Source organism: Schistocerca americana, chromosome 11 (assembly GCF_021461395.2).
Source record: "Schistocerca americana isolate TAMUIC-IGC-003095 chromosome 11, iqSchAmer2.1, whole genome shotgun sequence".
Lineage (NCBI taxonomy): Eukaryota > Metazoa > Arthropoda > Insecta > Orthoptera > Acrididae > Schistocerca > Schistocerca americana.
The window spans coordinates 134,695,499-134,712,549 of record NC_060129.1 but is presented as its reverse complement, the minus strand read 5'-3'; the positions used below and the strand labels follow the sequence as shown (position 1 = coordinate 134,712,549).

General features: G+C 42.7%; 1 protein-coding gene across 1 annotated transcript in view; it reads left to right on the top strand.

Moving 5' to 3' along the window:
• LOC124553378 overlaps positions 1 to 17,051 on the top strand; it is a 61,279-nt gene that overhangs the window by 27,610 nt on the left and 16,618 nt on the right. Inside the window, exon 2 of the mRNA XM_047127249.1 lies at positions 10,048 to 10,191. Within this exon, the coding sequence (XP_046983205.1) occupies positions 10,067 to 10,191 (125 nt within the window). The 5' untranslated portion in view covers positions 10,048 to 10,066. The remainder of the gene's footprint in view (positions 1 to 10,047; positions 10,192 to 17,051) is intronic.

The window sequence follows — 17,051 nt, the reverse complement described above, 5'->3', positions numbered from 1 at the left end:
CTCTGCCTGGCCACAATGTAATCTCACTGGAATACCCTTGTGTCTCACGGCGTTTCCCAAGTATATCTCTCCCTCCTGAACTGAGTATTCGCTATTACTGTCCGCTGTCCGAACTGTGTTGCAGAATTCTTTCTCGTGCTCATATTCCCCTGCTACCCTCCACCTACCACCGCATTCCAGTCCCCCGTTATTACTGCATTTTCATCTCCTTTTACGTACTGAATCAGCGATTGAGTATCCTCATACACTTTCTCTACGTCTTCATCTTCTGCATGTGACGTCGGCGCGTGTACCTGAACTAACTGTTGCCAGTGTTGGCATGCTGTCTACTCTGATGGAAACAACTCTGTCACCGAACTGTTCGCAGTAATACTCCCCCTGTTCCACCTTCCTGTTGGTAACGACTCCTACTGCCGTTGTACCACTTGCTACTGTTGTTGATATTGCCATATACTCGACTGGCCAAAATCCTGGTCTTGTTCCCACTAACATCGCTGACCCCCACTGTATCTAGATTGAGTCTTACCATATCTCATTTCAGGTTTTCGACCTTCCCTACCATGTTTACACTTCTCATATTTCGGGCCCCACGCCATTCAACGCAAGCCTTTCGTTGGTTATTCAACCTTTTCTTACAGTCACCTGCCCCTGGGCTGTCACCTCCCAGGGATCCAAATGGCGGACGAGTCCGGAAGCTTTTGCCAGTGGAGAAATTATCAGGCCACTCTTTCAATTACAGGCCACACGTCCTGCGGATACATTCAGTCGAGACAGTTTATAGCGACATCACTTTTAACGACTTGTTGGCTGTAGGACCGAAATCCAATGGTTCCACCTAACCCTATGTGAACGCTATACAGTAGAACCCCTCTAATCCGTCACCTTCGGGACCGGGACCATGATCGGAACGAGAAAAAGGTCGGACTATCCGAAAAATCTAATATTTATTGCAAAAAATATAAAAAGAGATTTAGTACAAAAAATTAAACGATTTAAGAACTAAAAGACGTCTACAGTAATATAAAAAGACTTTTTTACCCAGTGTTAAACAATACATTAATCAAAAACCGTCTACACACATTATAATATGTATTGGTTTTAAAAGGAAAAACGACAAACAAATTACAGTACTGTACTGTACTTAATAACGTATTAACGATATGTACTGTAAACTAAGAAATGTTTATTGCACTATATATAAAAAAGAATTTTTTTGCAATGAAATAAACTACTGTATGTGTAAACTAAGAATTGATTATACTGTATGCATTGTTTTTACAGTAAAAATGAAAACAAATTACTTGGAAAAAAAGTCCATGATACATTTTTGTTTAGCAGATGTTATTCTAGATTTAGCTGCAGTGTCCCTCCATTTTTTTATCCACAAAACGTCCATTGGAGTTGGATTCTGCTCGACGTACTGAAGGGCGAGGTCAAAAGCGTTTTTTGCATCGTTGTGTGAAATCCGGGTGGGGGGTTCGTCTTCGCCGTCCGAGTCTTCATTCACAGTTTCCTGGCTGACAGCGGCAACAATCTGGTCGTCATTGAGCTCTTCAAAAGTGTCAGTCTTTGTCACATTCGTTGGTCCACTCCTCAACTTCATTGGCAGGGACGTTCGGCTGCAGAGTTTGTAGATCTTTAACGATTTCCAGGGCGTCGTTGCTTTGCTCATCTTTGGTATGCTCATTTTCAGTCATAACTTGTGGCCAACGCGTACGCCACCATTTCCGCAGTGTCAGGTTTCAGTTCATCCTATGCTGCAGCTACTGTGTAGATAGCATCTTTGATGTTCAGGTATTTCATTGCCTCAAATAAGTTATGACCTCCTTCAGATTTTTCCCAGGTTGAGCTGATATACTTTCTGCGATATCGCCTTTTTAACCATTGATAACGCCCTGATCCATTGGTTTGATGAGTGAGGTCACATTAGGAAGCAGAAAGAGAGCTTTTATGTCCCCCTTCACCAAATCTTCCTAAGATGGATGTGATGGTGCGTTATCCAACAGCAGTAGAGCATGAACAGGCAGATTATTTTGCTTTAGGTTGCAGTCCCTCGAAACATTTTTGATTGTGGTAATAAACCGGCAAGGAAGTTTATATTTTTAAATGCCCTTGGCTTCTTAGATTTGCCAGTGACGAGCAAGTGGAGATTGTGGGTCCCATCTGAGTTGCTACAAGGAATGACTGTTATTCTAAGTTTCGTGCCTACCACAGAATCATTTGAAGCTGCGAGCGTTTTTGTTGGCAACATTTTTAAGTTCCCGTCGATGTTATACACTTGGCAGGGTAACAGTTCATTTTCTTCTATAATTTCTTGAAACTTAAAAGAAAACTCCTTAGCAGCTGCGGCATCGGCAGATAGTTTTTCACCGGACGCCATGACGGGTTTCCCAACGATCAATCCAGCCTTCACTGGCAGCAAATTTACTTTCAGCTTCCAGTTTTTTGTGCAAGACTATCGCTTTTTCTTGGAGAATTGGCCCGGATATTGGCGTTCCTTTCCTTCTTTCTTGACAAAACTACATACACAATGCGTTATCAAGCATTTCGAGTTTAGGCTTCTTTAATGTTTTGCGATTCTTCAGAGTATTTTCACCATCAATCGTAACTGTATAGGATTCAATGTCTTTCCGATTCTTCCTCCAATCCTTAATTGTCGTAACACCTACATTCAGTTCCATTGCAAATTTTTGGAGCGATTCTCCTTCGTCTAGTGAAAGAGTTACGTGTTTACATTTGAATCCAGGCATGTTGAAAAACAGGCAACTGTACACACAATGTATCTACAGTAATAAGTATTGTAGAGAACACTGAATAAAGCAAACAACGACGTTTTTTAATCCAAACAAAGGATAAAACTGCACAATAGCGTAGAGTGTAGCAATACGCACAACGATAGACACCGCAACAATAGCGCGACAGGCGTCCAGTCAGTGACAAGTAGGCACGGGCTCGCGAGCCTGAGCACGGCCGCACTAGCCAGAGTGACGGACCATCCAAGGTCGGGTTAGAGGGGTTCTACTGTGTTTAAAAAGTCGCTTAGTACGACATCCCTTTTTGCGACTTACCGTATAAAGCTGCGGTTTTTATTCCATTTTCGGAGAAAGGCATCGGCTGTAAGGTCCAACATTCGGTTTTGTTTCTTGCGTATTCGGGGATGTAACGCTAATTTTCAAACAATCGATTTCTACAGACTGTTGTTAGCAAATGAGGCGTCACAACGAATACATCGTCAAATGCAAAATGCGTAAGCACATCTTGGATGCGAAAACAAACAAGTGGAACAGATAACCTTAACTAGGACAGTATATTGTAGTATGCGTTACTGTACTGCAATTAAAGCTAAAGCAACTGGTTAAAAAAGTTACAGAACTGACTTGGCTGTGGTCATAGTTGTTTTTTCAAAGAACAGAAATGGAGTAATAGTGTTCTCGTTATTGATGTTTAGTGGTTACGTGTGTTCAGTATATCTAATGTTTTAGATAGAGTTCATCACATCTGTGGAACATTTTAACGAGAAACGTAGGAGGAAGTGTAGGCCTTCCTGCAATTTGAAACGTCCCCTTAGAAAAATTATTGAATTACTATGCTGGTTAACCTCTTACGTTATTTGAACGTACTCAGACATTTCGCTCTTTACTTATTCTGATCAACGCTAAACTGACACACAATATTTTTAGCGCAACGCAATCTGACTTTCAATAATCCCTAAAAGAGAATGGCCCTGACTAACTTTAACCTATACCTTTCACAAATCACTTACCTCACAAAAATCTTCGTTACTCGAACTACTGCAGTACAGCAAGCGCCACTACTGCCAGCTAAATAAAAGATTCTACCTACTGAAGGCACTAACTACTGTTAGGCATAGTTAACAAATGAAAGATTTTGATAGAGAACAAACAATGTATTTACTTTAATAGTGTTCAAAGGTCATAATATATATAGCAGTTCATGACATCCAGTCTTACAAATTTACTCTTTCTGGTAGACACACGTCCAGATCATCCGCTCTCAAAACTCCGCCATCTCTCTCCCCACATCCACCGCTGCTGGCGGCTCACCTCCAACTGCGCAACGCTACGCGCTGTTAACAGCCAACTGCCCAACACTACAACAGCGACTATTACAACAATGCCACCCAGCCACAGACTGCACACACCACAGCCAGTGATTTTCATACAGAGCTCTACGTGGCGGTGGCGTTACGTATATAAAGAACCTAAACAGCCTAATTACAAATTTATGTAAAGAATACTGTCTTTCCATTTTGGTACTGTTGGTTAAATGTTATGACACAGCGACTGAAGCGGAGGTGTGTGCTTGCTGGCTGCCCTACCTCACAGCACTCACTGCAAGTTCTAGGCGTGCGCAACACGTTACCTCGTTCACTGTCCAAGACCACCTACAATATGATTTACATTGTTTCTACTACTTCCTTCACTTATTGACGTTTCCTGCATTTTGACGGCATTTTATTGCTGCTCATACTGTAAAAACACAAGAAAAATTCCTCTTCAGTCCCTCTCCATAAACAGTGTGTTGTAAATACTGCAGGTGCACTGTATCTCTGCTACCTTTTCAGAAGCCGACTCCATGACAGCCTGAAATCTACAGACGTGAAATTTTTATCAAAAACCAAAGCAAAAAGCGGTTTGCGCGACTCCCGGGTATAACTAACGGAAACTCACGGTCCCTTGTACATCGTTATAACCTGTTTGGACTGCATGATGTCTGATGCAGTGTACAATATATTAACACACAAATCAAGAGTTTAGCTGAGTTCAAACATTCGCCGGAACAAGCGAGAAGGCCATCTCGCAAAAAAGAGTAACAAAAATGGATCCTAAATATGCCCTTTTTCTTTAATTTTCATGTTTATCATTTTTAATGATTACAATTATCGTTTTATAAAACCGCAATTATGTTTTTCCAACAAATACGTACTATCTCTTAAAAATTTTTACAGTGACATAACGTTTATCAGCTAATTACCATCGCAAGTGGTTTCCATTGCCTTCTGCATCCTCGTGCCATTGATCATTGCTGATTCTTCGACGTTTTTGGAGCAGTTTGGCAACCCAGTGGCAAGAAGGTGCCCTGGACCTCTTCCCCCTCCTCCACCCCTGTGGACAAGGCCGCTGGACGATCGAGTGAGACTTTTCATGCTGGAAGTTTTCAGCCGCCATTGATGATGGTTTCTATTCAATATTCAATTAGTGGCGAGGCTGGAACCAAAGACCAAGGAAGTCGTGGTTATTAGTCAAATACGCTACCCCTAGATCACGGGTTACTTACACACACACACACACACACACGCACACACACACACACACACAGAGAGAGAGAGAGAGAGCAACGGCAGCTGCTCCAATGGCACCAAAACTAAATAAACAAAGGAACGCATGCTGCAGTAACAAAATAAACAACCCAAAATGACCCCCCCCCCCTCACCCTCCCCTTGTCAAGCCGAGCGAAGTGGCGCAGTGGCTGGACCCGCATTTTGGGGGACGACAGTTCAACAATCCCGCTTCCGGCCATTCTGATTTAGGTTTTCCGTGATGTCCCAGGCAAATGCCGGGATGGCCCTTTTAAAGGGCATGGCCGAGTTCCTTCCCCGCCCTCCCCTAACCCGATGACACCGATGACCTCGCTGTTTGGTTTCCTCCCCCCCAAAGAACACCTCCCCCCCGTCACGTATATGAAAGTACGTACGTCGTAGTTGCCATGTAGTGAAATTGAAAAATATTTTGCTTTTCAATCACACGACGCAAAAGGAATACGCACTATCAGCAGTCAGTAAGGCCAAAGATAGATTTGAGCCGTCCAGACATTCGTAGCACTGTCAGCTCTCTATAGCTCTCTTAGCCAAAACCCAATGTTGGCCTTGCTTGATTTCAGTTTTTTTAACAAGTTCAGTTGTTAATTGCAGTCGAATGTAATGTAAGTGCTACCTACCGTTTATTGTGTTCGTGCTGTTGTGGTTCAAATGGCTCTGAGCACTATGGGACTTAACTGCTGAGGTCATCAGTCCCCTAGAACTTAGAACTACTTAAACCTAACTAACCTAAGGACGTCACACACATCCATGCCCGAGGCAGGATTCGAACCTGCGACTGTAGCTGCAATATTACAGTATTTCACAAGGCAGCGAAATGGTAAATATCATAGAAAATAATATTAAATTAAAATCAGTGGATAAAAATACACTCGTATTCAGCTGTGTCGCCCAAAAATATATCGCCTAAATGGCGATGGCTGTATTGCTCTAAAAAAATTTGCTCAGTATTCTGTCATTAGTAGACGAAATGGCAAAATATCACCCAATCTGATGACTTGCATGATATCAGTTATGAAAATCAGTTCCTATATGAACTTTTATTTTTGGGTGGGGGGGGGGGGGTTTGTGGAGAGCGGAAGGGGTACAGGATGACAGCGCATTCTATAGTTCGTTCGTTTCTAAAAGCGGGCTGCTTGAATTCGTCTGAGCTGGCAGCACCCTTCATACCTGGCTCACCCCTTCGTACGAAATCTATTTCTGCTCTTGTAATAGCACAGTAACTGAAGCCAGCAATTCCATGCACAGTTAAATCTTAAAAATATGCACTCACTCATGCAGTGTGGAATGACCAAACATGCACATGTAAAGGAAAAACAGGCTATGTAAGAATTCAATCTTTTGTTGCGATGCTTTTTATTTTATTGTAAAAAAGTGTACAGCAACCGGTTTTCCTCGATTCTCCACCGACTCCGGGTAGCTCTGCGAGACGAGCCGCTGAACTAGTAGTCCGTGGATTCGGAAGGTGAGTTGGTTCAAATCCATGTGGCGTCTTTGTTGAAAATGATTGTCAGTGGATTGTCATTTTCACTTAAGGCAAATGTTGGAGGCCACAGCGAATTGCTTCCGAACGCCTTTCTGTCCTGACAAGATCCATATCCCTTAAAGACGCACCCCTCTGTTTAAATGGAAAGAGCAGCATCAAAGACGTGTCGAGCATCTCTTCAGACTCCCAGCACTAAAAGCATTATGGCAAATAAATGGCAATCCAAATGCTCCTCATCTGGGCTCACGCATCTGTCTGTTGGGGTGTTCTTCAATGCAGAAAATGATCTCCCTTACATTGCAAGAATTGATAGATCCATTCTAAAATGAGGAAATTTGGGAAAGTGTAACGCTGAACAATTCCAAATCGATTGCATGTTCGCCGCCAGAAATTATTCTGCGTTCTCTGTCGAACAGGGGTCTCTCTATTCCTTTTCACTGACAAGGGCAGCTCACCTGCTGGTCAACACCGACTTCCTCCAGATTTATGGTCTCTGCAGGGCTCGGCCAGAAATCACTGTGACATAAATGAGGGCTCCAGAACGCCAAGTGTTCACCAAACGTTGGGTCTTTTGGCGCGGGTCGGGCGGGGAACGGGTCGTTTATGTCGGCACAGGTCCAGAGAGAGTTCCGAGCGGTAATCCGAGGGTCCTGGGGTCGAGTCTCTTGGTGCAGTCTTTTTAGTTTATTTCTCATTTTGTACGTCACAGAGCAGATAAACCAGAGTAATACTCCAGACAATGTATTTATTAATATTTATTAAAAGCCATGAAAACGAATGGGAAAGTAAAATTTGAGTTTGCAAATATCAGTGCTAGCCGTCGAATTTTTTATTTGAAAACTCTTAAAGCGCTTTAAATAAGGCAGACTTTATTAACATTCTGCATTTTCTCTTCATGTTTACGTATCTGTAAATCAACATAGCCGCCCTTGCGACGAACACATCTGTGCCAACAAGAGACCAGACTCGCGATGCCGTCACTGAAGAATGTTTGACTTTGTTGACGAACCCACAACCTCACCTCTCGACGCACCGCTGCACCACTACCAGAGCAAAGTCCTCGATTGGGTTTCTTTAAGTTTCGGCAGCAGATGAAAATGGGATGGGGCCAAGTCGGCAGTGTACGAGGGGTGGCAGACGGCAGTGAAGCCAGGGCGGGCGTCGGACGGTCGGAAATGTGCCGCGCCAGAGGGGAAGGCGCTCCGTGTGCGGACGGACTCTCCTGCGGTCGGCAACTGAACTGGGTTGTAGAGCGTGCACGAGAACTTCGTACGTAAAATGCGATACTTCTAACATTTTACAGTTGATGATTTACACGTGCTTGGTCGATATTAATCCACTCTGAATTTTTACAATTGCATGCCTGTTTTAAGAATTCCCGAGAAAAAAAAACTTGCTTTAGATACATAAAAGCTTCTCCCTCAGTGCATAGCTTGGCAGCAAACCACATGCCACGCACCAATTTGTCAAATATTGGCAAGGATAGCTGGTGATGTAGAATGGAATATATTTCGATGCAGTCTTGTTTGGATGTGATTTCCTTTTCTCTCACGATAAGTATGGTTGTGAAGATTTTTGACCAAACTCTGTGCCTGATGACGACGGACTATATCTCGGGAAGAATCACTGTAAACACTGCACTATGGCGATTGTTTAGCCTGAAAAATCTCGTCGTATATCTGTGGATATGCTTGTCCCTCCGTTTTATGTAAATGTTGACATATACGATGTATCGAGCATTATTTTGGTTTATTTGCAGTACACATAGGGAGATGTACAACTTTATTTGGGATCTAATTTGTTTAACCTATCGTTATAAAGTTTTCGGTTTACTTGAGAAGGGGATCGATTTACACTGTTGTCGTTCGGAAAGGTAAGCGCAGGACCGTTGGTCGGAAACCCAAAGTGGGTCTGGACTGTAGAATGACTCACACTACAGAACAGTTGAAACATTAGACCAAAACGATAACTCCCTTGCAAGCCTTCCAGTGTTTCAGGTACATATGCGGCTTGTCTTGGTATGACCACAATCGTAGATCGAAGCTTTAATTGCGCGAGTATGGAAGGAAAGATAACGTCGAACATAAACTCCCCAGACAGCATGACTTTGCCTCTGTGAAGGAAGTCACACGAGCTGGAGTACAAACTTATAAACTGGTATAATAATACCTGCTAGCAGCCATCTGTCAGAAGTACTTTTGTTTGTGAGTGATGTCTATGTGACACAATCATCTGGAACTAGAAATATGTCCAACACGGCATTAAACGGCTACGTCCCGTGCTAATAGAGAGCTGTTATTACCTTCAGTATACTAATCAAAGCGTTCTGACGTCCAGTCGATGAACTGGGTCCTGCTTTGCAGCAGTAGTTTCCCTGAGCAGGCATAACCCATCGCTGTGTATCATTTTTTGCTGTTATGTATTACACTTGTGGAAAACAAGGAGTAAAATTGTACAGGACGAAAGCAACATCCATTTAACGCTTACTGTGTGTGTGTGTGTGTGTGTGTGTGTGGTCAGTGTAACCACTGCCAATACTGCACATTTTTGTTTTTTCCATTTTTTTAGCCGAAGTGAATTTCTGAAAATGTGGCTTCACCATTTCATGGAAATAAAGTTGCTATTTCCGCTTAAATGTTCAGTAATTTTTCCCTTTCTTTTTTAAAAAAAAAGTCTGCCTCCGTAGTTCAGCGGTAGCGTTTACGCCTACCACGCATGGGGCCCGGGTTCAATTCCCGGCAGAGGCCTGGGTGTTATATGTGCATCATCATTGACCCGCAAGTCGCCAAAGCGCGTCAACTAAAAAGGATGCGGCGGCCGAACTCCGACGCATGGGGCCTCCCGGCCAACAGTGCCATATGATCATTTCCTTTTTTCCTTTTTTAAGTCAGTCTTCTTTCTATATATAGAAATTAAAATGTTTCTGTCAAGATGCAGGGACAGTTTTCCTCATGCACTTACATGACACATGAGAGCATAGAGCCAAACTTTCACTTTCATTGCTCCCACTTCGACACAACTGATGTGATTTTGTCACTGGCAAGTCGTTTGCACTATCTGCACCGCTACTCCCATTGTCGGCGTGTGTCCTGCGTTTGTGTGTGTGCGTGTGTATGTGGACAGGCCCTCAGCAGTGCTGGCTGCAGTGAGCCGCGCCCAGGACCCCACGAGGACCCATCAGCCAGCTCACACTGTGCCTCTCTTTCTCTCTGTGTGTGTGCAGCCCACCAGCCGCCACACAGATGAGGCCTGCCACCACCACCGCCGCCCCCGCCGCCGACATCTCTGCCAGCGCACCTCGCCAGACACCTGCTGCTGCATGGCCCATGACTCCTCAACCTGATGAGGCCACTGTCTCTCGCATGCGGTGAGTTCTCACCACACACACACACACACACACACCATTATGTGGTAGATAAGATATAAATACCAAAAAGCCAACTGTAAATGCTCAGTCTAGATTTAATTAGGGTCAGGAAAGTCAACTGGGAACATAATCAGAACATAGATGAATAACAGGCTGGTATACACAGGATTAGGTTGTAGTAGCATGAAGAAAATTGAAATGAGTGTATGGCATTGTTGGGCGGGACGCCCCATTGTGGGGAAGTTCTACCACCGAGTGCAAGTCTTACTCCAGTCGATGCCACATTGGGCGACTTGTGTGCCAGTGGTGAGGATGAAACGATGGTGAGGACAACACAACACCCAGTCCACGAGTGGAGAAAATCTCCAGTCCAGCTGGGAAACGAACCTGGACCCACTTGCATGGGAGGCAAGTACATTACCACCCAGCTAAGAAGGCGGACTGTAGTATCATGGGAGAGTGGTTAATTAAGAATAGGTTGGTAGAGAAAATAGTGTGTTACTGTCAACACTTCAGTGATTCATTCTCATCAGAATCAGCAAACCAATGTCTGCAATAATTCAGGCATGTACACTAGCATCATACAAAGAAAATCTACTATAAGAGGTAGGGTGGTATGCACTGAGCATGTAACACTTTAGGTAAAGATTGATAAACATCTAATACTGCCGATGTACTGGAATGGTCTAGCAGAGGTCAGATAAACACATGTTTAAAAGACCATTAGCGGTGGTTGGCATCAATGAGAGAGGAAAAAAAACCCAATTATTTGCCGTAAAACTTCTGCTGGTAACAAGAAATATGCTAATAAAGCACCAAACAGAAGCAAATGTCTTCGGAGGCCAGCCGGCCGGAGTGGCCGTGCGGTTCTAGACGCTACAGTCTGGAACCGAGCGACCGCTACGGTCGCAGGTTCGAATCGTGCCTCGGGCATGGATGTGTGTGATGTCCTTAGTTAGGTTTAATTAGTTCTAAGTTCTAGGCGACTGATGACCTCACAAGTTAAGCCACATAGTGCTCAGAGCCATTTGATCCATTTTTCTTCAGAGCCTCAGCTTGTCAAGTTGTGGATCACCTTGTCACCCCACCGTGGTTTGGTGTAACAGCCACTCTCAGTAACAAAACATGCATAGTAGAGACTCTGCCTGCTGTACATGATGTTTCTGCCTGTTTGAGCACCAGATTTAGAGTGCCATGAGCACCCAAAGTTCACTATCATTTCTGGTACGCATTTCGATCTGTCTTGCCCTACAGTTTTTACCTTCTACAGCTATTTCCATTACCACTGCAGTTAATCCCTGTTGCTTTCACATTTAACCTATTACGCTGACCCTTGTAGTGTCATGGTTTTCCATGTATCACTATCCTCACCTACTCTGCAAAGATATTCTAGAGTTCCTATGTTATGTATTCACCTAACTTCAACATCCTTCTATAGCACCACATTTAGAATGCTCCAATTCCCTTCTTGTTTTTCCCATAATCCACAAATCATTTTCCTGCAGTACTGAGCTCCAAACATACATTCAGATATGTCTAACACAAATTAAGGCATATCTTTGGTATTAGTAACTTTGTTTTATGAGGAATCTCCTGTTTTTCCGTGCTACATTACTCCTTATAAAAACCACACATTGTCCCTCAGCATAAATTGGCTTCAGGGTAGCAGTTTGTCCTTAATTCTGATGTAAACTTTGCCACCAATGTTATTTTTGCCACCCCCTAGCACTGTCGTCTTTCTTCTGTTCATTAATCCTAATTTGGTCATTCGACTGTTTACTATATTCCTTTCTCACTTTGTCGGCATAGCAATATCACTAGTGAATTTTATCATTGAAATCCTCTTCAACCTCAGTTTTAATTACATTTCTACAAGTTTCTTTGATTCCACCAACGATTCTTCAGTGTTCAGTCTGAACATTTTTGGAGGCTACCTGCAACCCTGTCTTTCACTATCTTTAATCAGAGTACCAATCCTTGTTGATCATTGTACACATTGTATGTTACGTGCTAATCCCTATCTCTTACACCTATTTTTTTTTAAGAAAAAGGTCTTACATTTTCACAATTTCTCCTTATCAAATATCATTTGTTGTTGTTGTTGTTGTTGTTGTCTTCAGTCCTGAGACTGGTTTGATGCAGCTCTCCGTGCTACTCTATCCTGTGCAAGCTTTTTCGTCTCCCAGTACCTATTGCAACCTACATCCTTCTGAATCTGCTTATTGTATTCATCCCTTGGTCTCCCTCTACGATTTTTACCCTCCACGCTGCCCTCCAATACTAAATTGGTGATCCCTTGATGCCTCAGAACATGTCCTACCAACCGATCCCTTCTTCTGGTCAAGTTTTGCCACAAACTTTTCTTCTCCCCAATCCTATTCAATACTTCCTCATTAGCTATGTGATCTACCCATCTAATCTTCAGCATTCTTCTGTAGCACCACATTTCGAAAGCTTCTATTCTCTTCTTGCCCAAACTATTTATCGTCCATGTTTCACTTCCATACATGGCTACACTCCATACGAATACTTTCAGAAATGACTTCCTGACACTTAAATCAATACTGGATGTTAACAAATTTCTCTTCTTCAGAAACACTTTCCTTGCCATTGCCAGCCTACATTTTATATCCTCTCTACTTCGACCATCATCAGTTATTTTGCTCCCCAAATACCAAAACTCCTTTACTACTTTAAGTGCCTCATTTCCTAATCTAATTTCCTCAGCATCACCCGACTTAATTAGACTACATTCCATTCTCCTTGTTTTGCTTTTGTTGATGTTCATCTTATATCCTCCTTTCAAGACACTGTCCATTCCATTCAACTGCTCTTACAAGTCCTTTGCTGTCTCTGACAGAATTACAATGTCATCGGCGAACCTCAAAGTTTTTATTTCTTCTCCATGAATTTTAATACCTACTCCGAATTTTTCTTTTGTTTCCTTTACTGCTTGCTCAATATACAGATTGAACAACATCGGGGAGAGGCTACAACCCTGTCTTACTCCCTTCCCAACCACTGCTTCCCTTTCATGTCCCTCGACTCTTATAACTGCCATCTGGTTTCTGTACAAATTGTAAATAGCCTTTCGCTCCCTGTATTTTACCCCTGCCACCTTTAGAATTTGAAGGAGAGTATTCCAGTCAACATTGTCAAAAGCTTTCTCTAAGTCTACAAATGCTAGAAACGTAGGTTTGCCTTTCCTTAATCTTTCTTCTAAGATAAGTCGTAAGTCAATATTGCCTCACGTGTTTCAGTGTTTCTACGGAATCCAAACTGATCTTCCCCGAGGTTGGCTTCTACTAGTTTTTCCATTCGTCTGTAAAGAATTCGTGTTAGTATTTTGCAGCTGTGACTTATTAAGCTGATAGTTCGGTAATTTTCACATCTGTCAACACCTGCTTTCTTTGGGATTGGAATTATTATATTCTTCTTGAAGTCTGAGGGTATTTCGCCTGTTTCATACATCTTGCTCACCAGATGGTAGAGTTTTGTCAGGACTGGCTCTCCCACGGCCGTCAGTAGTTCCAATGGAATGTTGTCTACTCCGGGGGCCTTGTTTCGACTCAGGTCTTTCAGTGCTCTGTCAAACTCTTCACGCAGTATCGTATCTCCCATTTCATCTTCATCTACATCCTCTTCCATTTCCATAATATTGTCCTCAAGTACATCGCCCTTGTATAGACCCTCTATATACTCCTTCCACCTTTCTGCTTTCCCTTCTTTGCTTAGAACTGGGTTTCCATCTGAGCTCTTGATATTCATACAAGTTGTTCTCTTATCTCCAAAGGTCTCTTTAGTTTTCCTGTAGGCGGTATCTATCTTACCCCTAGTGAGATAGGCCTCTACATCCTTACATTTGTCCTGTAGCCATCCCTGCTTAGCCAGTTTGCACTTCCTGTCGATCTCATTTTTGAGACGTTTGTGTTCCTTTTTGCCTGTTTCACTTACTGCATTTTTATATTTTCTCGTTTCATCAATTAAATTCAATATTTCTTCTGTTACCCAAGGATTTCTACTAGCCCTCGTCTTTTTACCTACTTGATCCTCTGCTGCCTTCACTACTTCATCCCTCAAAGCTACCCATTCTCCTTCTACTGTATTTATTTCCCCCATTCCTGTCAATTGCTCCCTTATGCTCTCCCTGAATCTCTGTACAACCTCTGGTTCTTTTAGTTTATCCAGGTCCCATCTCCTTAAATTCCCACCTTTTTGCAGTTTCTTCAGTTTTAATCTACAGGTCATAACCAATAGATTGTGGTCAGAGTCCACATCTGCCCCTGGAAATGTCTTACAATTTAAAATCTGGTTCCTAAATCTCTGTCTTACCATTATATAATCTATCTGAAACCTTTTAGTATCTCCAGGATTCTTCCATGTATACAACCTTCTTTCATGATTCTTAAACCAAGTGTTAGTTATGATTATGTTGTGCTCTGTGCAAAATTCGACCAGGCGGCTTCCTCTTTCATTTCTTAGCCCCAATCCATATTCACCTACTACGTTTCCTTCTCTCCCTTTTCCTACACTCGAATTCCAGTCACCCATGACTATTAAATTTTCGTCTCCCTTCACAATCTGAATAATTTCTTTTATTTCATCATACATTTCTTCAATTTCTTCGTCATCTGCAGAGCTAGTTGGCATATAAACTTGTACTACTGTAGTAGGTGTGGGCTTCGTGTCTATCTTGGCCACAATAATGCGTTCACTATGCTGTTTGTAGTAGCTTACCCGCATTCCTATTTTCCTATTCATTATTAAACCTACTCCTGCATTACCCCTATTTGATTTTGTGTTTATAACCCTGTAGTCACCTGACCAGAAGTCTTGTTCCTCCTGCCACCGAACTTCACTAATTCCCACTATATCTAACTTCAACCTATCCATTTTAGTTTTTAAATTTTCTAACCTACCTGCCCGATTAAGGGATCTGACATTCCACGCTCCGATCCGTAGAACGCCAGTTTTCTTTCTCCTGATAACGACATCCTCTTGAGTAGTCTCCGCCTGGAGATCCGAATGGGGGACTATGTTACCTCCGGAATATTTTATCCAAGAGGACGCCATCATCATGTAATCATACAGTAAAGCTGCATGCCCTCGGGAAAAATTACGGCTGTAGTTTCCCCTTGCTTTCAGCCGTTCGCAGTACCAGCACAGCAAGGCCGTTTTGGTTAGTGTTACAAGGCCAGATCAGTCAATCATCCAGACTGTTGCCCTTGCAACTACTGAAAAGGCTGCTGCCCCTCTTCAGGAACCACACGTTTGTCTGGCCTCTCAACAGATACCCCTCCGTTGTGGTTGCACCTATGGTACGGCTATCTGTATCGCTGAGGCACGCAAGCCTCCCCACCAACGGCAAGGTCCATGGTTCATGGGGGGGGGGGGGGGGGGGAAATATCATTTAAAGATCTACAAATCCAATAAAGATCTCTTGATTTTTCTTACACACCCCTTCTACTATCAAGTCAAAGGTCAGATCGGCCTCTGTGGATCTTTTACTCCAACTTTAGTATCCTCAAACAGATCGTCAGCTTTGTATTGCATTCTTTTGCATGTTGTTATTATTCTTGTCAGTAGTTAGAATTTATGAGCTGTTTAGGTCATTGTCTGAAAGCTATCGCAGTTACTGACCCTTGGTCGCTTCTGTAGTGTCTAGATGGTCTTTTTCTGGCAGTCTGCTGTTAAGACTTCCGTCTCATGAATCACACAGATACGTGAATACTCATTTGATTGCCATCTTCCCCAACGATCATGTAAGTTCTGAAGGAATGGTAACTAACCATTCCGCGTTGTTTGTGTGTAACTTTTCCTGAGCTTTAAATTCTAATTGTCAGTCCCCCACATTTTCCAATTCGGCTTTCATCTCTTCTTCCGTCAAGTCATGTGGTAGTTCCTCCCATGAACTGTTTTCTGCCATCTGCTCTTTCCTGCACGTTTAACAGTGAAATTCCTTTCGAACTCTTGTTGAGTGCTGTGCATTTAATTTCACTGAAGATTGTTCCGAATTTTCTATGTGTTGAGTATGTCCTTGCTACGTTCATTTCTTCTAATTCTTCCTGTAGTCATTCTGCTTGTACTTTCCTCAAATTTTGTATTGATTTCATTCCTTAGTAACCTATAATGATGTATTCCTGTCTTGCCCTTTTTCTTTTCGTCAAACAGTTTAAATATCTCTTGTGTTTGCCAATTATTCTTCAGATTTCCTCTCCTTGTACCTAGATTTCTCGGTCAAACTTTGATTATTAGCCTTTCTAGAGTCGCCAACCACTGTTAACCTGAACTTCCAGCTAGGCATTCATTATCACATTATCTAGAGCCTCATAGAAGTTAAAATTCCCATTCCATTCCTCAGTACTTTCGTATTCCATTTATTTACACATTGATTTCCTCGTGACAATTCTCTTAAAATGAACTTCATTGATCATCATAACTAAATTGTGATTTTACTATACGTTTGTTCCTAGGTACACCTCACAATTCAATACCTGACTTTGGAATGTGTGTCTGGTTGTGATGTACTCCAGCTGGAAACCTCTTTACCAACTATACCTCCGCCTCCATCCCAAAGAGCCGAAAATGCTGAGACACAGATGCAGCCATACAAATGTCACTGAATACTACAGGGCGTAGTCCTTCAGTGAGTCCGCCATCCAGAAACTGTTCTGGAATGCTGCAGGAGGCGTCCTCCACAGGGAGCACTTATAACGGTAACACTGGCCACCTTAAACAGCAGTTGATGCTAACTTTAATCCTGTGTGAGGAATTTTTTTTAAAGTTACGGCCTTGAGATAAGAGAAAGGGAACAGAACAATCAGATGGGGATTTGTTTCCCTAAACACTTCAACAGAGTA